The 24,333-nt window shown below is 39.9% G+C and overlaps 1 protein-coding gene across 1 annotated transcript in view; it reads right to left on the bottom strand.

Moving 5' to 3' along the window:
* SMARCA2 (SWI/SNF related, matrix associated, actin dependent regulator of chromatin, subfamily a, member 2) overlaps window positions 1–24,333 on the bottom strand; it is a 167,259-nt gene that overhangs the window by 119,449 nt on the left and 23,477 nt on the right. Inside the window, exons 4-9 of the mRNA XM_004677627.2 lie at window positions 22,318–22,701; window positions 16,136–16,391; window positions 8,918–9,044; window positions 6,899–7,072; window positions 5,637–5,810; window positions 2,669–2,839 (exon numbers count right to left, since the gene is read on the bottom strand). Coding sequence (XP_004677684.1) covers window positions 2,669–2,839; window positions 5,637–5,810; window positions 6,899–7,072; window positions 8,918–9,044; window positions 16,136–16,391; window positions 22,318–22,701 — 1,286 coding nt within the window. The remainder of the gene's footprint in view (window positions 1–2,668; window positions 2,840–5,636; window positions 5,811–6,898; window positions 7,073–8,917; window positions 9,045–16,135; window positions 16,392–22,317; window positions 22,702–24,333) is intronic.

Here is a 24,333-nt window from a genome sequence, read left to right as displayed (position 1 = left end):
ATATGTATTTAGTTGTCCTACAAGTGTTCCTGCTAGTCAAAGCTATTAGTTCAGTGGAGTAAAGGTTTTCGCAAAGCCAATATTTGTTAATGCCTTTCTTAATAATAATAAAAAAAACTGCTGAAAAGTCCAGTGTAATATTCCTTTCTATGGGAACATGTGGAAAGGTACAGTACAGGATTTTTTGGCTTCCAGACTTAATCTTTTCCCCTGACAGAGAAGCTGGAACAAGCAATTCTCAATCATTCACTCTAATGGAGGAGAGAAGGACTACAGATAATCCAAAGGGTCAAATAATCAGCTTTTGAAGCATCTGTTTTCTTTGCACTTGAATAAAGGTGCATCTGGAATTGGGTAACTCACTCTGAGCTAAGTCTTACAGGCCCATAAAGAGGCAGCTATTAGTAGGAGAGAAGGCCAGTCTTCTCTCTTCCTTCTTTACCCCATTTTTTTTTCCAGCAAGATGACCCAGGAAGGAAATATAGTCTCTCCTCCTTAGTTCTGCTGAGGCCAGGGAGTGGCCAAAAGCTGGGAGTCAATAAAGGGTGATAGCAAAGTAATGATTCCATAAATTCAGTTATGTGCCACAGTCAAAGGAAGATGTCCACAGACCCACCAGACTGGAGCTATTCTCGTATTTATTAATTGCGTGCCAGGGAACCAGGCCCCACTTCCAATCTTCCTTCACAGTGTTCAGCACAGTTTATATATTTAGGTGCATTCATGATCAATGTCTGTCTGTCTCTCTGATTAAATTGAGAGAACACGAGTGCTTTTCTTCACCACTGCACTGTCTCCTCAGCATCTAGCACACTAACTCATAGTAGGTGTTCAGATAATATTTGTTGAGTGAATACATAAAATAGAAAAATAAATGCTACAGGCAAACTCAAAACATGAATGTCAAGGTGGAGCGTCAACTAATGGATCAGACCGAATTGGTGGCAGCATGTGAAATAGTGTGATGGGTTCCCACTTTGTATAAATTAACACTAAAACAAAGGCATACTCATTATCCCTCAGTGATTGATTTGTCTGTGCTTACAATGATATAACAGTCTAATATCACTGCAAGAATCTATTAATTATAAACCAGAAGCTCAACTCCAGGCCATTAATTTTCATTCGTAAAGAAATGTAGAATATGAACGTTAGTTCCAAAAAACACTAACGGCGAGCTTTTTGTGATCACCTCTGCAAAATGTACCTCTGCATTAGGAAACACTAAAACTGCCATTCCATGGTGTCCAAGGAATTGAAGGAATTGTATTTATTTGCCTATGTGAACTTCACTCGCTCTGAAAATGTGGTTTTTTTTTTTTTAATGTTAGAGATTTGGAGCTAGAATCTAGAATTTGGAAAGTATATAATGCAATCATGACAAGAAAATGAGGTATTCCTCACCGATGAAATGTCTAATTCTAAGCCCTGAGTCATCCCTCGATCATGTTCACAATAAAGGAAGCTATCATATACTTAAAAAATCAAGTGCGAGAAGGTGCTTTCTCAATCATTTATTCCTCCTCCTTAATTAGCAAACAGGTATGAAAATTCAGGAGCCATGAAATTAATTATTTTTTGGAAAACATTTTGTTCCGTTATTTAGTGCTGAGAATAAATGATTAAATGCTACCAATCCTCAATCTCAGATGACAAATTCCTGTTGATGTCTGTACCTGACCCAATAGAAGGTGCCAGGAAAATAAAATACCAACCAAGTATAAAATTTACCAGACTACTTAAGTCTCAAAGAGGCTCCAAATTCACAGGTCTATACTCAGTTATTTACCCTTGAATTGAGATATATCTGCAGAGTACAGCTTCTAGATCTTACCCTTCATTTCTTAGTATAATTAAGACATATTTCACCTATATCTATTAACTTATGCAACTGCATAAACTCTTACCTGCACACTATCTTAGCATGACCCTACAGCAGCCAGGCTGAATGGGCAATGTTGGCATTGCCACCTGTCCAAATGAAAAGGATAAAGTATGTTCCAAAAGCATCCCAAAGCTCTCTCTCATGCCTTCCAAGGTCTTCTTGCAATCTGTACATTTTCTTCTTAGTATGTTATCCCATTTTTAACTTAGCACTCCCTTGCCACACTGGCATTGCACTGTTTCTAAGTTATTCCTTTTTCTATTGACCATATGTATTTATTATTTAAATACTGCGTGAAACAATGGAAATAGGAACTGAATTGTTTCCATTTAGTAGAGCCTATCCACTATGTCCTTATCTCCAATGTAGTGTCTAGTATCCCCAATCAACTCTCAAATGCCATACCTAGTTATATAAGCAATGTGTACAATTCAATTCCCTAAATCGTCTGTTTGGGAAGTAAAGAACATTTTTTTTTAAGTGCTTTTTTTTTGCCTTTATTTTAAAAAATAATATATTAGTTTACTTTTATGTCATTTTGTGCATCTTTTAATCTCAGTTGTAACCCCTGTGGGCTTGCCATCACCAAATCATCCATGAGCCATCACCACAGCCCAGTGCATTCCCCTCCCTCCACTGTTTCTGATTCCCCCATAAAATGTCTCTGGTATATAGCTATTCATTATTATTATTATTTTGTAAAGAACATTTATTAAAGAGCCACACAAGCTTTAAACTGACCCCTAACCACACCCAACTCAGCCACCACCAATCAACTACTACCTTCTTCCTCCTCCTCCTCTTCTTCTTCTCTTTGGCTGCCTGGGCTTGCTTGTGCTCCCAGACCAGGTTGGTCAGGTTGGCCACGTACTCATCAGTCTGCTGCAGAAGGTAAGCTAAACGCCTGTCTTTCTTTTGATCAATCAGTTTTCTGTAGCCTTCTTCATCTTCAGCCTATTAAGAAAAACAAGAGAATGCTCAGCAGAGGAAAACTGCAGACACTTTATATCCCTCTCATCTCTCTCCTCGATGGTCCGCTGGTCAGCCGGTGGGGAGCACAGCAAATTGAGTGATCCAGGCTGCAGGAGGGGTTGGGGGAGGCACATGGTTGAGCAGGGCCTATGTCCCAGGACATGGTGTTCAGGGGAAAGCCAGGCCACTGGGCCATACGACATATGTCATGTGAAGAACATTTGGAGATCAGTCTTCGGTCTTCCATGTTTCCTTAGCTACACACAAAAAATGTTAACATGTGACTAGTGACCATCTGAAGTTCATTTTCAACTTTATATTTTGGAAACTTTCATGTGTAATCACAATTAAAGAGACTAGTATAATGTCTCAAATTATAATACAAAGCAAAAAAAATGAACTCATGATGACTCCTGTTTCATGGTTACCCTTCCCCCAGTACCTCCCCAGCCCCAACCCCCAACCAAATGGTCCTGAAGCACATTCCAGACATAACAGCTTTCATTCTTAAGTATTGCAATAAGTACTTCTAAAGAAATCAAAAGGGCTTTGAACAAATAACTTCATACACTTAAGGATCATAAACACCGGTTTACAGGAAAGGTCAAATTTTGGGGATTTTTGTCATGGTTTAAAATGGAGGCTAAGGTGAAGTCTGATGTTGCTGAGCAATAAAACAGATACAACAATCCCAACCTCCACTTCCCAGAAAGCAACATTATGAGTTTAAAGGGAATAAAACTCTGATGTTATTTCTAAGCCATTAAAATAAATCATTTTATACGTTCCAATAAAAGGATGTTTCAAAATATTTTCCTCATGTGATGGCAGGATAAAAGGAACACACCCCACCATCTCCAAGAGGTGACTCCATTACCTAAACATGTAGGGTCCCCAGGCCTTGGTGTCACTCCGGCGCTTGCCCAAATGACAGCAGCCTCGTCACTCAGCCCCGTGGATGAGCATGAACCTCAAATGCTATTATAACTCTAATTGCTTTTGGTTATGGTTGATCTCACTTGAAGAAAGAGTGATAAAAAACTCCAGTTTCTCTGTTATCTGTATATTCCATCATTTAATTGCAAAAATTAATGATTTGCAAATGCCTAATCATTAGTGTCAAACCAATCTGTTACTGAAGTTCTAATACAGTTTCACTTCAGTTGAATCAGACAAATTTGACTGCTTACTGTTCAAATTGCTATAAAATGGTCTTTGACTAGTTAGAAATTTCTTGGATGGTCCCCTTTCTCCTGAAAGGAGAGGGAGGCTGGGCATGATGGTTTAGATTTAGTAGTACTTAGACATGGAGCCATTTAAAATATGGTGTTGGGCCTTCCTGATGGTGCAAGGGTTTGTTAAAGTGCATCACTACAAAGCTAGCCACAGCCGCCTCAGCAAGAGTTCGATCCCCAGCCAGGGAGGTGACCCCCATGGTGCAGCAGACCCTCCTGTCTTACCCGCTGCTCCCCTCAGCAGTGTATTTCAGTCAATCTGCCTGTTCTGCTCCCCTCTCTGCCTCTGGTGAATCCTCTTACCGTCCCTGCACCTCTGGCCTGTTCCCCAGTTCTGTATGCATAAATAAAATCTTTAAAACAAAATATGGTGTTTACTCTCTAGAATCCAAAAAATTTAATGAAAATAAAATGCAACTATAATACCAGCAAAGAAGACAGTGTCACTTGGAATTTTCCAGAGACATAATAATGGGTTGAGGCTAATGGCATAATCTTCATCCAGTACTTGGACCTTATGTCCCAGATAGAATCTATAGGTCGTTATAAATCACACACACTTTTTTAAAATCCACGGTGAGCTCTGAGGCCCAATTCTAAAAATAAGTGGTTAATAAAACCAAATCTGCAGGTCAGTTGTATAAACCAATCCCTATTGGTGCTTTATAAAGCCATTAGAAAGTACCAGTGTGAATGTAATGATTCATGAATAGCATCTGACAATAACATGGCTATAACCAAAAAAAGCAACATTTCAAAATTAACTCAAAAGTCACTTTTTACAGTTAGAGAAAAAATTCTGCCATTAAAAATAAAGCACCAGGGGCCTCCCTGGTGGCACAGTGGGTTAAAGCACAGCACTAAGAAGCTAAAGCCACTTCATCATAAGTACGATCCCCACCCCGGAGGTGACCACATGGTGCGGCATATCTCTCCTGACCTGCCCGCTGCTCCCTTCAGCAGTGTGCTTCGTTGATCTGCCTGTTCTGCTCCCCGCTCTGTCTCTGGTGAAGCCTCTCACCACCCCTGCACCTCTGGCCTGTACCCCAGTTCTGTATGCATAAGTAAATAAATCTTAAAAAAAAAAAAAAGCACCAGAGAGCGAAGGGGAGGTGGTAATTAAAGCACCAGAGGTTTCAAAAAGTGATCCTCCTCTGATTTCAAAACACAACTTAGAGATACTCATTCATACAACTTGTGTCACTGGTCTCAAAGAAGCAGTATTTTAAAAAGAACCCATCCTTTCCATGGAAGTCTGATTATCAAAACGCCTGCAAATATAGCACCTGCCTTTATGTGAAGTTATAATCTGATCAGCAACGCTACTCTAGGACATAAATATACTCTAATCATCAGTTGTAGCCTGTATTTGTGGCATTGCATTGTCTGGTGTTTTTACTTTGTCCCCATGAAGTTCAAGGGCCATATTAATATATCTGATAGGCAACTTTTGCTTTCTCCTTCTACTATGGCATATTTAACATTCTCAGTGCAGATGTGGGTGAAGGCAGCATTTTCCTGGGTTTCTGGAGGCAGGCCCTTACCATTAATCTCCTCATTCTTTCCTTTTCGATCCGCTCTGTCTCTTTCTTCTGCTCCCTTTCTGTGTTGGCATGCCAAGTAGCCACTGCTTTGGAGAGCTTCTGGATCTTTCCAGCCACAGACCGATGGTACTCCTTAAAATCTTTTGCATGTTGCAAAATACTATTCAGGTACTCCTAAAGGAAACAAAGGGGGGTATAAAAGAATACTGAAAATGCATTTTCCAATGTTATTGGAGATTTGACTGAAGTGCAAGAAAACTCTCACTGTGTATTTAACAACAGGATTCGAGACTGTATTTTGGGATAGGTTAAGTCTCTATAGCTGAAATGAGGACCATGGGATTAGTGGGAAACGATGACCCCTCAAAGTGTGTTTTGATGCCAGCCTGCAAAAGAAGAGCCTTCTAGACCTCGAGGGTATGGCTATTGAAAATGAACAGATCAGAGATCAAGAGAGCCCTATGAAATGGTGATTATGAAACTTAAAGGAAGTCCCTCTCAAGCACACCAGAGTGAAACTGGTGTGTAGTGAGAAGCTATTAAAAAAAAAAAAAATAACGTTTCTTCTGTGTGAATAGGCACCAGTTTATGTGAAGCTAAAATTGCCATGCATAATTTGTACCCATTTTTTTTTCAATAAGGGAGGAGAAATATGTATCCTTATTTACACCGAGCTCTACCATTTTTCAAAACAAAACCGAGGGACTAAAATAAGCACAGAAAAACAAACTACCTTTATAGCATTATGACACAAAATCAAATCCCACATCAAAATATTTCCATCCACCTAGAAAGGAGTGTTTTAAAATATCTGCTCCTGTGAAACCTTCAGCTGGTCCTTGGAAGAGCCCAGGATACTATATTTACATTTGTTATAAAAATAACTGTTTGCTCTCTTCTTTCCTTTTCCAAGTTCCCTCTCCCAGGACTTAGCGCTCAGAAACCTGCCTCTGTCCTCCCACCTCCAAGCTTCCCATGAGATTGTGAATACGACACCTGAAGGGGCCTAAGAAAGCAGCTGTCCCCCACCCCCATCCTGCTCTTGCCAAGCATGGCCCCCAGACATGTCTCTCACTTACCTTTTCTTGGCCTAAGTTTCCAGTGAAGTGATGTGGTGGGACTATGTCAGCCCAAAGAACCCTCCTGGCCTGTGATGCTCCCACCTCCCACAGTGGTACACTTTTTTTGCCTTCCAACCCCATCCAGTGGCTAGATTGGGCATTTCTGCCCCTGAGAGGGCACAGAAAGCCTGGGCCAAGTACCTGATGCTTCTGCCTGCGCTTCCTCTCCTGCTCAATCTTCTGTTGCTTCTCCAATTTCTCTGTCATGCGGGCCTCTCGAAGGGTCTGGCGCTTGCTCCGCTTGTAAGCTTTGGAGTTGAGGGCCGTCTCGAGGGTCGTGTCCCTTCGCATGCAGGCCACCACCTCCTGTCTCAGCTGTCAAGAGGGGAGCAGGTAGAGAGCCTCCCCAGACAGAGGCCAAGTCCTGAGCCCTGTCCTTTTCTCAGTTCCATTCAGTGGAACAGCCCTGGGGATTCTATAGGTTTCTCAAGCAGATCTGGCCTTTTGGTAAATTTAGCACTAAATCATACTATGAGTATGCAGTACCTTCCACGGCAGTATAAGTTTTCCTTCCAAATAATTCAGATTAAAAGCAATGATAACATTGTAACACTGAAAAAAAAATGAATAGATATTGCCCTGGCTTTTAAATAAATGGATTCGTTCTATTTAATTACCCTAATGATATTAAGTAGTTAATAAGCTTTCTAATTTTCTTTTTTTACTTGTTTAAATGCCATAGTAGTATTCTCTTTGTGTTTAAAGATTAACTTTAATGATGCTTTGGCAAAAAGAATAAAAGAATTTCTTCTTGTTCATGTACAGTATCAGCAGAGACTCAAACAATGTTAATTCAGGCTCACATAAAAGGTGGGGAATAGCAGTTTGGCTTCCTCCCATTTCTAAAAATAATGTTCTTTGCTAGATATTAAATTTTACACTATATCATGGACATCTTTCAGATTATTGTAAGTTTAATACCTTAGCCATACTGCATGTTATATGGTAGTATGTTCAAATCACAATTCAAGTGAGTCTGAAGTCAGCATCAATTATAGTTTCTTCTGAGATAACAGATTTTTCAGTAATATCAAACAAGAATCTGAGACAGTGCAGCATAATGAAACTAGTTTGAATATAATCTTATTCTTAAAAATGCACTTGGTTAATATTCATTTAACAAAATTCTATCTGACATCTAAACAATGCATTTTGTAAAGTTACCTATCTAAGAAGTAAATAGCACTCAAAGGGATATTTTCTCTTCTTTTTCTTTTTTAAGTTGAATTCTAATTTACTCTCATAATTTATGGCCACGTAGACCCCGTCATCACTGATGTCCTATGGATATTATAACTAATAAGACAGGTATACTCCCAAGGTCATATGACAATAGCAAGTGGGGGTGGTCTTGTGGTTTTAGTCACATCCTCAAACAGACCAAGTCATGCAATTCAGTACTTCAAAACTACTTTCATTCATTAATAATTCATTTTTGCATGCCTCAAGACCTTAACCAAACAAACCCATCTGACTGGCAGTGAAGCATTTCTTTTCCTTTTGGTTAAGTGAGGCAGCCTGCAGAACACTTAGTCCACAAGACAAAACACCCCAAAGAGAAAATGTCTACTGATCTAGCAATTATAAAATAGATCTTTGTGCTAGCTTTATTAATCAGCAATTGCTAAGAAGCATGGAAGAACAATAGATAATAATCCACTGATTAGTCATTATGTGGCCTAATGTGATCAAATGCCCCAAACTCAGGTTTTGGTGAACAAAGCGATGGTTATAGAACAGCTTTCTGTTCTATAAATGATACATTATTAATTCAGTAGCAGGATTATTATATTTGCTTAAATTATTTTCAGAGCTATGACTAGTTTTACATATGATGCACCATCTCTTTTTTGGAGGCCTAAAAGCAAATGCTAACTATCCCGTTTGTTCTCATGGTTTTATCCATATGGCAATAAAATCCCATACTTCCGCCTTTGTAAACCATCACATAGGAGGAAAAAATGTCTCCAATCAACAGGAGAGAAAAATGGAATAATAAGTAGTTTATCTTTATTACTTTGAGTTCAGTTCTCTGCTGATCTAGAAGAGACACTGCTACTTAGCTCATATCTTTATAATAATGACTAAATTTAAGGAACACACTCTCAAGCAGTTACATTTCTTTCATATGCCTCATATTCACTGAGCAAAAGGTGTTACCTGACGCTGGAAATTGAGTAACCGAAGTGCTTTCAGTTCCACAGTTGCTTTGGTTCGTAAATCTGGTGGCAAAGAGCCAGGGAGATTTTCTAGTTCTTGTATCCTATGAGCTATGCGAGCCTGAAGCCTAAAGGAGATAGTAAGATGGAGGAAGTCGGGATTCAGAAATAAACATTACAACTTTGTCTTCAATGATCAACGACAATCTTAGACTTCAGTTCATGGCAAAACATTCTAGACACTGATAGCCAATTTCTGTTACCCAACCAGATTTTATGACATTAAGCTAAGAAACGTTCCCTTTGCATTAGTGCTGCATGTTACTGAACTCTCCGGTTTTCTGCACACCCTCTCATAACACCCAGCAAGGAAGGCTCATGACTCTCTAGGAGGTAAAACAAGCACATTGCTCCCTCTGAACAGAGAGAGAAAATGAGAGGCAGGAAAATCTGACAGGCTCCCAAAGGCCGAGCCAGCCAGAGCACAAAGCTGAGATGACAAAGTTTTCTAACAGCTAGCTGTATCCTAAGGCAGTGAGGCCATTTGCTCTCTTTCCCAAGATGCTGCTGACGAAGGCCCATAGAGCTGAGTGAATAAGAGCAGTTTTGGGTGCTGAGGCCACAGAAATCAGCCAACCCCAAACATTCAAGAGTGCCCTGCCAACCACAACCACTTCCTTTGTGAGCAGTGCTTAGTTGAGAAAAGAAAAGGCAAATTCGGCAATTTTAAAAATCAGGTTTGGAGCAGCAGTAAACAGTATCTAAAAATGAAGTTTTTAGGGGGTTCTCATTTTAGACACCATCAAAACATTACCGTGAAGACTTCCTTATAATAAATGGTGAAAATAAAAAACATTTCCTTTATCGATTCAGACTACTATTATTGTTATCCATAGAGAGTTCACCTGGGTCCTATTCTTATAAATAATTATGTGCTATTTAAATCTATTTTTAGAATGATCTCTCTCTGAACTTGGGGCAAAACTGTCTTGAACAATCTTCAAAAAAGAAAGAATAGTAATAAAAAAAAGCAATAGATTAACATTGCACTAAGTTAGGTACATTTAACACATCTTATTTAATTCTTTCTCTTTCTCCTACTTTGCTTTCACACACACACACACACACACACACACGACAAATGCTATAATATTCCATTTAGCTGAGGAGAAAACTGAAGTTGAAGATATTATGTACAAACAGTCACAGAGAAGGAACCGGAGACTGAATCTTTATTTGCCTGACACCAACCAAAACCACTGCCAATGATGCTGTAGATAGTTAAAAATACGCTTTGTGGGCCCTCCCTGGTGGCACAGCGGGGTTAAAGCACAGCACTGAGAAGCTAAAGCTACTTCAGCATGAGTTCGATCCCTGCCGTGGAGGGAACCCACATGGCACGGCAGACCTCTCCTGACCGGCCCACTGCTCCCCTCAGCAGTGCACTTTGTCAGTCGGCCTGGTCTGCCCTCCACTCTTTCTCTGGTGAATCCTCTCACAGCCCCTGCAACTCTGGCCTGTATCCCAGGTCTGTATGCATAAATAAATAAATCTTTAAAAAAATATGCTTTGTGACCCTCCCTGGTGGCCCAGCGGGTTAATGCACTGCACAAAGAAACTAAAGCCACTTCCGCATGAGTTCGATCCCGCCTGCCCCGGAGGCGACCACATGGCGGGCAGACCTCTCCTGAACCGCCCGCTGCTCCCCTCAGCAGTGTACTTCATAGATCTGCCTGTTCTGCTCCCCGCTCTGTCTCTGGTGAATCCTCTCACCCTCCGCATCTCTGGCCTGTACCCCAGTTCTGTACGAATAAATAAATAAATCTTTTAAAAAAATATGCTTTGTAATGAGAATGTTCCTGAATCTCAGCTCTGAAAGCTCTTGATAATTAAAGATTTTGTCTTTAAAACCAATACTATGGTTTTGTCAGTTCTTATGATTCTGTATATTGAGACCTTCTGTGGCTAAGATGCTACAAAGTATCTTAATATTTCATATGTCCAAGTATCATAACAACTGCTGTCTTCAATAAAACTTCATTATTTGCTTCGGAAAAGAAAGAAAAAAGCATCTTTTTCAAAACTTTATAGTAAGAGATGCATCATTTTTCATTGACTTCACTGAAAATAATACTATGACAGTACCTGTTTTATTTAGTAGATACATGTTGTTAATTTTAATTTACTGAGCGACTTACCATAATTGTATGTTATAACTCATATTATCATTGTTTTCAGGCTGTTATTTTAACTCTGTCTACCCATACAAATAACAGGGTTTTTCAATGGCTTAGTGAAGCAGCATAAAAATGTTTGTTAGCTCAAGTGCCAATAGTAAACTTTAATAATTTCTCCCTATTGGTATAATTGTAGACTCTCCCAGTTTTCTTCAACATTCTGTTTATTATTGATATCACAAGTTGTTATTTTTTTAAAAAAACCATGTGAAACAAACACCTACATCATTTATCAGGTTGAACTTCTTAAATATCAACCTAGCCAAAAATCTCTAATTACAGCAACAGATAATACATCCTAACAAGACATTAAGAGACAAGTCTAGTATAGATTTTTAAAAAATATACAAAGAAAAGAAAAAAACTAAACAGGAACATATTACTTTTGCAGAATAAGGCCATATTAGCAGAAAATTAAATATAATAGTAGGGTTATATTATAGTATAGTTGTTTTGATGCTTGAACATATGATGGTCAATGTTTTGGTAATTACTATTACTGAATTCCAGGCTTATTATAAACTTTTCTCATTTAAATGTCACAGAACACAAACACTCCTTAGGTATTCTGCTTTATTCTCTTTGACAAAGAGGGTCAGGTGGTAAACTAATGGAATAGCTGCATTTTTCCTTTAATCTTCAGAAGGACTAGGGAACTAGGAATAAATAAATAATTTTAGGACACAGAGCTGACAGTGCAGAGATTAACTCCCACTGATTAACTCCCACTGGGACAGTGGGAGTGGAGGACCAGAGGAGGGTGGAGGTATGGGGACTTGGAGCAGAGGGAGCAGTGAACGGGAGCACTGGAATGGGAGGGGGTGCATGTCTTCCCAAAATAACTGCTTCTGCAAAGGACCTCATCATTTCACAGTGAATCTCAGATTCCCCAGCATAAAAGAATCTCTCTTTCACGAAAGGGAGATAAGAAGCACAAAGTACAAATGTACAAACCATGAAGACAGGGAAGGGTAGTTTCCATAGTAAAATTGTGTGCATTTGATTCAGCATATGTGGAGGGGGTATTAGAAGGAGGGAGGTACAGCAAAGTTGCAAAGGGTTCTTCTTTCAGATAGAAAATTATATCTTTTTGTTGTTGTTGTCGCTAATACAAATCTTCATTTTAAATAATGCTCCTCTCCAGACAATTTCATCTTCCCATCAATGGGATTCAGCAGGTAGCCCGATAAAGAGATTCAGGATTGTAAACTTCCAGAAACAACAACAGATGTAATACTGCCTAACTGCAGGAGACTCATTTAGTGTCCTCACGAGTACAGAAAATTGAAGCAGAATTAGGTCACTCAGGTTTTTCATACAGATTGAACAGTAAATCAAGAGGGGTTACTTTTCTGGCAAGAAAAAGAGTTCCATTAAAGCCAACAGATATTTGTTCAGGTCCAGAGGAGAAGTTTATGATTCCTGTAGGAGAGTTATTTGAACAGAAAATGACACTGGGACATTTTGTTCCTTCAAGGAGCTGAGTGACACTTTAAAAACGAGAGAGAGGAAAGCTGACTTTTTTGTAACTCTGCTAGTAAAGCAGCCCTTAGTAATTTTCAAGAAGGAATTTTCAGGTTGCAGGGGTGACTGGACAGACATGGTCAGAAGATGGGGCTTACTCCAGCGGCCTAAAGGGAGGCTACTCTTCATATGAAATCCTGATTTGATAGCATGAGTGCTCTTTGCAAATAATTCCTTTGAATGTGAAATACATGTCCCATGAAAATATTTGTGGGGATTAGTTCATATGCTTCTGTGACCATTCCTGGAGTACTTTTGATCAAACATCTAACTATCATGGAAAACAGTAAAGTTAGGTATCCTGACAAGGCAAAGAAAGTTTGTTCATAAGACATTAAAAAAACAAAAGCTCTGGAAATACTCCTCTATAGAGAAAAGCAACAAAGTTCCATCATAAGACAAAATGGTCAAAATGACTCCAATTTAAATGTATAGATCTGAGGCAAAGAATTCATATGCAGAAACTTATTTATGCTATTACTGAATAAAGAAGGTTAATTTTTTCAAAATTCTGATTTTATGATGAATAAGGAAAAGCAGTCAAGTGACTTTATAAACTTCATGAGTCTGATAATTTCCTTTCAATTTTCATGGACAAAGTGAGTGATAGTACAATGGCCAAAGAAGTTAACATCTATTAAAGAATTTCTGACAGGTGATCATTGCTCAAACTAAGTTTATGAAACTTACTGAACTCTTCAATCAGAAAATAAAGAACCTTTCTACTTCTGATAAAAATCAGTACAACATTCCGCCTCCCCGGTGGCGCAGCGGGTTAAAGCACTGCACTAAGAATCTTAAGCCACTTCTGCATGAGTTCGATCCCCGCCTGCCCCGGAAGAGATCCACATGGCACGGCACACCTCTCCTGACGCGCCCGCTGCTCCCCTCAGCAGTGTACTTCATTGATCTGCCTGTTCTGCTCCCCACTCTGTCTCTGGTGAATCCTCTCACCCTCCGCATCTCTGGCCTGTACCCCAGTTCTGTATGAATAAATCAATCTTTAACAAAAATCAGTACACCATTCTATCAAAAGTGGGACAAAAGGAATGGTTTCTTCATTTTCTTTTTCTTGTTTTGTTTTTGTTTTTTTTTTACAAAGTCCTGTTGGCTTAATCTTTCCATTTTAAAAATAAATTCAAACAATTTCCGTAGCTGAACAATTTACCTTCATATAGCCACACACAAAATGCTTCCTGACAAAAGATAAAAGACGCCCCTGCAACATGGCCACTACAAACCCATGCTTTTGCTGTAGCTGGCCACAGAAAAACTTAGGTCAAAGACTCACCAACATTTTGGACATGGGGTTGCCAGATCAACCATTTCAAAAGCCCTGCAGCTTTACAGAGGAGGAGACATTTATCAAGTATTAAAAGTAGCATGAAAAATAGCAAATCCACCCCATTCTGTAATGTCTAAAGTTTAAAAGATTACAGATAGATGATAGCTAGCTAGGAAGATATAGGTGGAGAGCTAAAGCTTCTTGCATTCTGCAATTCTTTTAATATTACTATTAAATGCTATATACCTTGATACCTTGGGAGATCATTTATTAAGATATTTCTGAAAAAGGTATAAAAATGAACTCATTACATGAAAGACTTGCAATTAAAATTCTATTAAAGAAAAAATTTCAGCCCCCCATAAATACACACACACACACACACACACACACACAGGCCGAAGAAGGAATACATGCACAGATGATTTTTAGGTAAAGAGAGTTCAGGTAAAATGTTGGCATGAATTAACAAAGGTATTGGTAGCTTTGTACCTTCAGGGAAGGAAAAACATGTTAGCGCTTAGGAAGTCAGAATTCAAGAGTAATTAAATGATATACTTGTACCTCATTTACTGTCTAAACAAATACTTTTGATTTTTCTTTTTCAACAGTAACATAAAGAACTGCATATGAAAACATTTTCTCTACTTCAGATGGGTACATTGTACAAATGGGTACATTTGACTTTATAACCTATAGTAATTATTCACCCAACAGAATGGGCCTATACACAATGAAATATCAATTGATGAGTACATCTAGGGCTCTAAAGACATGAAATGTAACAGCAACATGAAAACTCTTGATGATTAGTCATAGTAATGAGAGCAAACTGTATGTTTCATTCAAAAAGCTACACACATTTAATGACAAGTTACTGCTTCTCTTTCAGAGTTACTCAAAGTGGATAGCTTAGTATTTTGATCCAATAATAAATAAGCCATGTATCTTCCAATAAAGAGTAAGGTGGTATTTTCAAAGGGAGCCTAGATGTCATTTATTTACATTTCCCTGTAATTTTTAGACTCAATGAATTTTCTTTCAAATTAAACTTGTTAGGGAAATAATGACAGCGAGTATCTATTGAATGCCTTTGAATCACTTTGCTCTTCCCCTGCAAGAGCAAAAATACCTTCTTTAAATATATGAGGAAATGGAATAACAGAATACAGAACATGGCCAAAATCATGTAGCTAGTGAGTAACAGAGGATCCTTTCTTGCTAAACTCTAGAAATCACAATCTTCACTTTATCATAATTTTAAGTCTTCCACCTTGACTTTCTGGATTTCCTTCTTTGGATGACATTAACTATTTACATCAAGAGTCTACTAACAACAGCCTGCAGGCCAAATCCCACCCCTGTCTTGTCAATATGGTTTTTATCAGAACACAGCAGGGACAGACTGGCAAATCGTACAATGCATTACTATCCACCTGGCCCTTTACAGAAAAGATTTGCCAATTTCTGATTTAACTAATGTGCCAATCAGGTGAAAATTGAGTTTCTAGAATTACAGTTTAAATAAGTAGCCCAAATGAAGACATTTAGACAAGGCCGACTTGGAAAGCTGAATGAAGCCATAGGCGAAAAGTTGCATGAATTAGAATGAAGATTGCATATACCAAGCTCTGAAAAGTGATTTAGTATCATGGGATGAGTTATTAGCCTGAAGGTCAGGTCAATGCAACATATTCAATGTCTGACCTGCTCAAGGTCATCACTCAAAGACAAACTAACAAACCAGAACAAGGCACAGCATTTTCTACGTGTGAAACGATCACTTTCTGAGATTCATGAGCACTGTGGGCTGGGCTTTTGATCTTGACATACCAAGGGCCCAATTGACATACCAAGGGCCCAAAACAGGACATGGCATGTCAGGGGCTGGCAAAAGTTTTCTTATTAAGTGAGTGAAAAAAAATCACAGTCCTGCCAACCCAAATCCATCAGGGGTCCCCATCTTCCACCCCAATGGCAAACAAAATGTTCTGCAATTTTGTTCTGAAACCATTCTCATAGCATGAGCTTCAGCCCCTGCAACTTCCCTTAGTTTTTCTTTTTCCCTTGTCCCATACAAAAGAATGGCCAGAACACGAGACGCCACCACCCATAAGCAGGGAGGTGTGTGCAAGCAAATGGTACTTAACACCACCTTGGTGGGATGCATTACCTGTATTCTCGCTCCTGCAGAATCTCCACGGGGTCCAGACCTTGTGGTTTCTGAATGGGGCTGATCCGGCTCTGCTTCTGCTGCAGCTGAAGGATGGGCGAGGGCTGCCCAGGGGCAGGCTGTGGCGCCGAGGGCCCAGGGACCGGGGCCGCGGGTTGCTGCGTTGCTGCTGGGGGCGCAGGTGAGGGCCGGCCACTGGGTGCGGGCACTGGCAGCTTCTGTGGGGTGCTCGGGCCGCTCATCTCGGGCCCCGGGCCTGTGAGACAAGATCAACATTGGCAGCCGAGACCACAGGTCGCCCTGCGGCTACCCCCCACCCTCTACTCCCCCGCCCACCTCTGGGGGTCCAGTGATCAGGACAACCAAATTTCTGAAGAAAAAAGGAGGGAAGGAAGAAGAGGAAAGCCAGGAAAGGAGAAGAAGGGGTGAGGATGGGGGTGCAGATTATAGAGAAAGAAATTAAAAGAAGAATAATCTGTAATAAAGAAGAAGAATCTGGGATCTATCGTCATAAGGGAAAAACATTCATGAGTGGACATTGATGAAAATGGTCCAAAAATGACTCTTCTGTTAATAAATTGGTTAAGGAATGGATGACTGGCTTTTAAAGTGGGTCTAAAGTGGGTTTTAGAAAAGAGTTATAGGTGCATCCCCAGTTTAAAAGTTAAAGGAAGTGCATTACTGAGGCAGTCTGGTAGGTATGACCTTAAAATTTCATTTTGCAAACTGCAAGGCAAGCCCCTTTAAGAAAGCTTCCAGCACGGGCTGGAATACACCTGTCCTTAGAATCAATGCTTCCCAAACACAGCCAGGAGCTTGCCAAGCCTCCTATGTGGGATAAAGAAGGCACATGTTTTCCTTAATGACCTGCAGAGCATGTTTCAGACTTAATCAGTACATCCCACTTCATTTTTTTTACTACATATTAATAATATTTCTAAAAACATCCAATCTAGTGGGATAAAATCTACTCATTCCATTTAATAAAATTAGCCAGTGCTAACATGCAAGAGAGCATTTTCACATATTATCAGGACAAAGGAATGTGTAATCATCAGATTTATCAAATGCATTTAATAAATTAATTTAAAGCAACTTTTTTACCTTAAGTTTGAGAAGCTGAAATTAACTGCTAGGTATGGACTTAAAATCAAAAGCGTTTCATCTCTCCTCCTAGGCGAATTTTTATTTACTTTAAAATTATAAATAAATTAGTGTGACTACCAGGTGAGTTAGTAATAATCTTAGTAAGCAGATTTTGAAACCTCTGGTAGGCATTCTTCTAAGGATTCTGTATATCCCTTCTAAGAAAAATTAAAATTATTAAATGGTAACAAAAATAACAGTCTACACATCAATGAGCAACAATAATTAACCATACAAAGACATACATTATGAAAAATTGGACACATTTATTCAATTTCCAGCAAACACCCCTCAAATTGGCTTAAATGACAACACAAAGATAGCTATGCCCAAACATTTTGACAGGAGGAATGTGAAAATTAGAGCAAATTGCTTAGGAAACTAGTGTGTGTATATGTGAATGTGTGTGTGTATTTGTATGTGTGTATGTAATGACATTATTTTCCTCCTATTTCTGAAATTTCCTTAAGAGATAGAACTAGATATGGCTTCTCAAGGTAATCTGTAGCCCTGGCTCTAGGGGTCGATGAAAAATTCTAGGATAAAATTCATTTCTTTTTCTTTAAGGTATTGTAAATGTACCATCATGAGGTTCTTTTCAGCTACATGTTGTGTGATTTTTTTCTAAATGTAAGACCTTTTACATACACACAGTTTTTCATAATACTTTATATTTAAACTGTGTTTCATACCTATACAAGAAGCTTAATTTCAAAACACTCTCTTTCAGAACTGCTAAGCACTGGGATGAGTTACAGAGGGACATTTTGGAATGTGATTTCCCTATAGGTCCTCAAAACAGGGTAGAGTTTTCATTAGGGTTGCTTTTGGTTTGATTCAGCCAAAACAGGTGATACAGATTTCTAACATTTATTTTATTTCTCCATGATTCTGTGAATTTCTTTAATAAGCTCAAGAAAGTGGCAGAGTCAAATATCAAATATTTGAAGAGTTAGCTTAAGGGCACAAAAATGCTAAGTAATGAATTTAACACATTTTAGCCCTGTAAAACCTACTACCTTTAATAAAAGAAAATTCATGTTTTAAATTTAAGTAATTTGTCAACAGTGTTGCACTTTTCATTTATTCCTTTAACTGCCTGACAATGCTGATGAGAAGTCCGTGCTCACTCTCAGAGGTATAATCAAGTCACCACTTTTTAAAACCACATTTAATCCCAGGGAGGTATCCAGATGTGTCTCTTAACCTTGTTCCCAAACTAGTCATTTTTAGCCTATGACTCTGACCTAGGTTTGATACACACACACACACATAGCTGTGTATCAATAGAGCCTTCCTTAATCAACACATGTAAAGACTTCTTTGGCTGATTAATCCTTATAATTGAGAAGCAGAGAGAGACCCATATTCAAGTTTCCAATTTAAAATTACTACAGCTGGCTATGAAATAAACAAATATGCCTCAACATTCTGTACCTTCTAGAACTGATATGTTTCAACACATGTGGTTGTGTGAGCCTCAGCAAGTTACTTAACTATCTGTGCCTCAGTTTCCTCATCTGTAGAACGGGGACAATGCCAGTTCCTAGATTGTAGGTGACAGTGATTCAATGGGACAAGAAGGCCATCTGCTTAACCATCACTTCTTACCTTTTCTATTGCCATGAAAGATAGGAAAGTAAAGAAATATAAAAATACTCAGCTTTATAGAAAAACTCCATGGCAAACCAAAAACCACAATCTACTTTTTTTTTTTAGTAGATTTGGTACTGTTATTTGCTGTTGATTAAAGGAGTAACTCTTCTATTGCAAACTTCAAAATATTTTGAATGCAACTAAATTCAATGCAACTCAGACTCTAACAGATAAATCTGGGTTGCTTGCCATGTTCTTCCTGCTAATTTGCTATCAGAATCACTTACAAGCAAACTCCTTTGCTCATAACCAGTGAAAGTTCACTTTCTGCTACACAGGGTCTATTTTCTCCCCCCTCCAACAGATTATATAAAAACTTCTGTTTACTGAAACTAGGGAACTGAATGTGCTTGCTTGCAATTTGGCATGCTCAGAAGGTAACTACCTATTCATTAGGCTTTATGCTGGTCCCTAAGGCACTTGGTAGAGTTGGGTTGCCAAACTGGATCTGCTCTTTATCAACAGAAATCATCTCTTCTACAACAGACACTGGTGGTCTGCTAAGTGATAAGACCTCTCCATGATATCTTCAAATAGAAGACAAATTACATTCTTTAGCTTATCTCCTCCATCCTGTCCAACATAAACAATTTAGGCTTAATTGTCAGAAGTACAAGATGTGTCTGCTTTCCTCTTCAGTCCTCAACTTAGAAGTGTAGACAGAAGTGTGGCTTTGCACTCCTAAGGAGAACCCAAAAGGGGAAGATGCCTGAACCAGGGAAGCAAATGTAGTAAAATACCTCAAGTCTCACTTGCACTGGCTTTGTTCATTGGGAGCTCCCACTTTGCCTTCTAGCACACAAGGATATTTATGCAAATAACTGGTCTATGCATTAAATAAGGATTTCAGTGGTTTCCACAGGTTGAAAGCATAAATGTAATGAAATGCATTTAAACTGAGCATACCAAGAAATTTTAGAAAACTGAAAAAAGCTGGGGTGGGGGTAGGGGAGGAGGAAGGGCAAGTCCTGAAAAAAATTAGCAAGAAAAACTTTTACTTTCTACTATAAGGTGCTTCCCCACCCAAAAAAAAAAAGAAAAAGAAAAGAAAAAGAAAAAGAAAAAAAAGAAAAAAAACTGTTTTCAGTTCCTATTTTTCATTTTCCTGTAGTCTAAATGGAAAAATGAATCAAAATGGAAAGAAAAATGGTGGGTTAGATCTGAGTGAAGTCCATAGCAGGTAAGGACTGAAGAGGGATTTGTGAAGGTGCCATTTCTCCCGTCAAATCGAGTTTCCTTGGGGTCAGCTATTATGATACCCTTTCGGAGAATTACAACTTGGGAGAAGGTTTGAGGCAGACCAGCCCAGCCACAAGAGTCTCAGCAGATGTGAATACCAGAAAATCAGAAAGAAGAAAAATGGAATCACGGCTCTCCCCACATAAGTCAATATACTTCAACTTATTTTTCTCCTGAAATTAGTAGGGATGAGTATAAACATTATAATTAAAAAAAAAAAAAAAGCAGTGTGTGGGGGGGAGTAAGAGGGGAATAAACAATATGCAAACGATAATCTTAATTTTAAAAAATGTCTTGCCTTGGTCCTCCCTGGTGGCACAGTGGGTTAAAGCACAGAACTGAGAAACTAAAGCCACTTCCACATGACTTTGATCCCCGCCTGCCCTGGAGGTGAAGGTGATCCCACATGGCCCACAGACCTCTCCTGACCTGCCTGCTGCTCCCCTCAGCAGTGTACTTTGTCAGTCAGCCTGTTCTGCTCCCCACTCTGTCTCTGGTGAATCCTCACTGCCCCTGAACCTCTGGCCTGTACCTGAGTTCTGTATGCATAAATAAATAAATCTTAAAAAACAAAGCAAAAAAAGTCTTGCCTTATTTTGACTTGTCCTAAGTGACAATGAAATGCTAAGAAAACATCTTTGTCAGATAATGTGTTTACCTCCCTATGAAATCTGAGTTTTGGGGCAAATTCAGCAGTACTGTCTCATCTGGCCCTCCAACTTCCAAAGCACCACAGTGGCCATGAGAACTCTGGGGATGATATGATTCTTTTCTTGACCTTTAAAAGGCTATGTCTGAGACTTTTATCTACAGTTCTCAGGCCATACCTACAGGTAACATGATGCTTTCGTCCTATAGGTAGTATAACTCTTCGAGTTTCCGCTACCAAAGGAGAAACATTTATAAACTCAGAAGGTGGAATATTAAAAAGCAATATCATCCGATATATCAAACCTTCCCACCATCTAACTCTAAAACCCTTAGAAGTGTACCAATAGCCCACTCTCATTGTCTGCAATGATCAGCACACCAGGGCTTGCCAAAATGCGAGAGAGCCATTTACAGGGAGGAGGGTCAATGTCAAGGAATCATCTTGGGTTCAAATTCCCTAGGGTTCAAAGCTCTAGTTGAAACAGAAACATAAGAGCTCTACGTATCCAGTTCTTAACAAAAACCTTTCCAGAGCAAATAGTGTCCACAGCCCTCCACACCCCTGAATTCCCTCAGGGGATCAAGTCAGACCACCAGAAGGTTATATAAGGACAAGCTCATCTCGACCCATTACACAGTATAAGAGCTTCTGATTTGATCCTGGGCTCTGTAAGAAATAGGTCATGTGGATTCTCTTACTCTAATTATTATGAACAAATGCTATTGGTGTCTCTTCCTGTAGCCACCTACAACAATACCAACAGCAATAATTTTAAAAGTAAGCTCACCTGGGAAATCAACTTCACCCTCTTGTGATAGAAAAGGCCCTGTCCTCTGAGAAATCGGTGAGCAGCCCTCTTGGGAATGGTGAGGATTAAGGGCCTGACTGGCTCCTCTCCTGACTCTCAGGAAACTGGAGGCAGTCTTTGAAGCTGGGCTGCAATGACCATGAGCCCCCCACATTCCTGACCTCCGTGACATCCACCTCTTTTGTTTCCCTCTGTCTTGAATTTCTCCTGGATATTTTACTGCAAGAACATTTCTTATTAGTCTCCCCAAATGCTATTCACAGTGAAAACGGGACAGAAATAGATAAATTGACAAAGGTAAAATGGCTCTAAGTGAGTGCATTCAAGGAACACATTTTGGCGATAAGCACTCTGGGGACAGGGGTCCTCCACCTGAGTGTGTGGGTGGGCGGCTGGCCACGTGACACTGTTTTAGAGAATGCAAAGTCATGGGCGAGAGTGCTTTTTTCCTAGGCCCACAGCTTGCACCAGTCTCCAAAGCTGAAGAAACTGGCTCTAGCACTCTAAAGTGGGAGGAGAGCAAGAATCTTGGCCCACTGAGCAAAGGGGGCCTGAGAGGTACAACAAAAGGTTAAGTCAGCCCTGGGCTTAACCCCACCAACTGGTGCTTCTGTGCAGTCAGCAGTCTTTCTTATCGGAGCTGGCCCATCGCATTATTCATTTGGTTGTGTATTAACCTACCAGATGGTCTGTTGTAGCTAACAAGGGCCTGCTGAGGCGGCGGCTGCGGTGGCTGCGGCTGCGGCTGTGGTTGTGGCTGCTGCTGCTGCTGTTGCATGCCAGGCAACGTCCTTTTCCCCTGGACTGCAAGCTGCAGTGTTTCGGGCAGTGGCTGGCCCCGGGCCAGCATTTTGTAAGCCAGAATCTGAGCTCGCAGCTGATGCAGCTGGACAGGACTGAAAGGCGAGGGACCTCTGTTGGGCTGGCTCATCGCTTGCGGGTCACCTGGGATGAGGGGCCCCGGCTGGCTCGGTGGCATCTGTGGCGGGGTCGGGCCTCCTCCAGACATCGGGCTGGAGACATGCTCTGGGGCTCCCAGCGGAGATGGGTGTGGTGACATGTAACCTGGAATCAAACACCAAAGGAGATCATAAGCTGTCCCCTGACACCAAGGAGAGGCATCCCTCAAGAGTTGGTAATTTTCTAGATCTGACACAAACTTTAAGCATATAGGCTTTACCAACTAGGTAGTTACATATCACTGAAACTTTACATATAAAATATATATCACTTAAATGTGTCTAGTAAAGACATTAAAAGGTAAACAAAACCGGGCCCTCCCTGGTAGCGCAGCAGGTTAAAGCACAGCACTGAGAAGCTAAAGCCACTTCCACAAGACTTTGATTCCCGCCTGCCCCGGAGGTGACCCGCATGGCACGGCAGACCTCTCCTGACCTGCCCGCTGTTCCCCTCAGCAGTGTACTTTGTTGATCTGCCTGTTCTGCTCCCCACTCTACCTCAGGTGAAGCCTCTCATGGCCCCCACACCTCTGGCCTGTACCCCAGTTCTGTATGCATAAATAAATACATCTTAAAAAAATAAATGAAACCAACAAAACAATTTTAGTAACTTATTTTGTTAAAATCAACACACCCTAAATATTATCATTTCAAAATGAAAAAAAAAATCATCTAAGACAGATGGAACATCCTTTTTTTCATCTAAGTCAGAGCACATCTTAGTTTAGACTGGTACATTTCAAGTGATCAAAACCTGCAAGTCCTAGAAGGAAAGGGGTTGGTTAGCGGCTGCTGTATTCCTAAAGGGGAGGTTCCAGGGACCAGTATTCAAAGTTAAAAGTACCTTACCTAGAAGACACAGACCAAAGGTGTCAGCTGTATTGAAATACAGGGTGGAGAGTCTTTTGTGGGGATGTAAAGCAAGTAAACATTGCTTTATTATTATGCACACTATGAATACTTGGTAATTACTGAGCACCCTCCTGGTTGCAGTCAGTATGCAAGGCTCAGTGTAGACTGTCTGGTTCTCCCCAGAAACAGCCTGATTACAGGTGATGGATTGGGAAGGTACAGGGACACTCGAGGGGTAGGGAAGGGTGACAAAAGAAGGGGTAAGAAGAGGGTCAGTAAGCGGTGTATTGTTAAGTCAGCTGCTGCAGTGGTACCCACTAATATAAGGGAAATAAACTGCCTCTACATTATCTCAGGAAAGGGGTGGAAAAGCTGATACATACAGTCATAGGATCATCAGTCACAGCTTATGCTATGGGTTATGACTAAAACTCTGGGATCATTAGTTCCAAGGAATACTTTGCCATGTCTCTGTAAGATGGGTGCTGGCAGACAAAGGCAAAGTATCTGTGCAAATGAGGTAGTGGGAGCCCACAAATGACAGTGGGAATATGGCTATAAGTGTAGTACATATTCTCCAAGCCCATATAAAACCCCAGAAGATATGTATTATCATCTAATTTTTTTTTTTTCAAATCAGCAAACTGAGGTTCAAAGAGTAAATGAGTAACTGAAGGTGACACAATCAGATCTTGGCAGCTACTGGCTTCAAACAAAGATTCATCTGTTTGCAACACATATGCCTTTCCATGGTCTGATACTAATCCATTCACATAAAAATAAAGGGTCAAAATTATAAAAATATTCTACTTATAATATAAAAATTGAAAGCAGTCTTTTGGGTTATGAAAAATCTAAAAGGGAAATTTAAGAAGACTTTTCTTAT

The sequence above is a fragment of the Condylura cristata genome, unplaced genomic scaffold (genome assembly GCF_000260355.1).
Source record: "Condylura cristata isolate star-nosed mole 26May11 unplaced genomic scaffold, ConCri1.0 scaffold00006, whole genome shotgun sequence".
Taxonomy (NCBI): Eukaryota; Metazoa; Chordata; class Mammalia; order Eulipotyphla; family Talpidae; genus Condylura; species Condylura cristata.
Note: the sequence above shows the minus strand (reverse complement) of the source record. Positions and strands in the feature narration are given on the sequence as shown.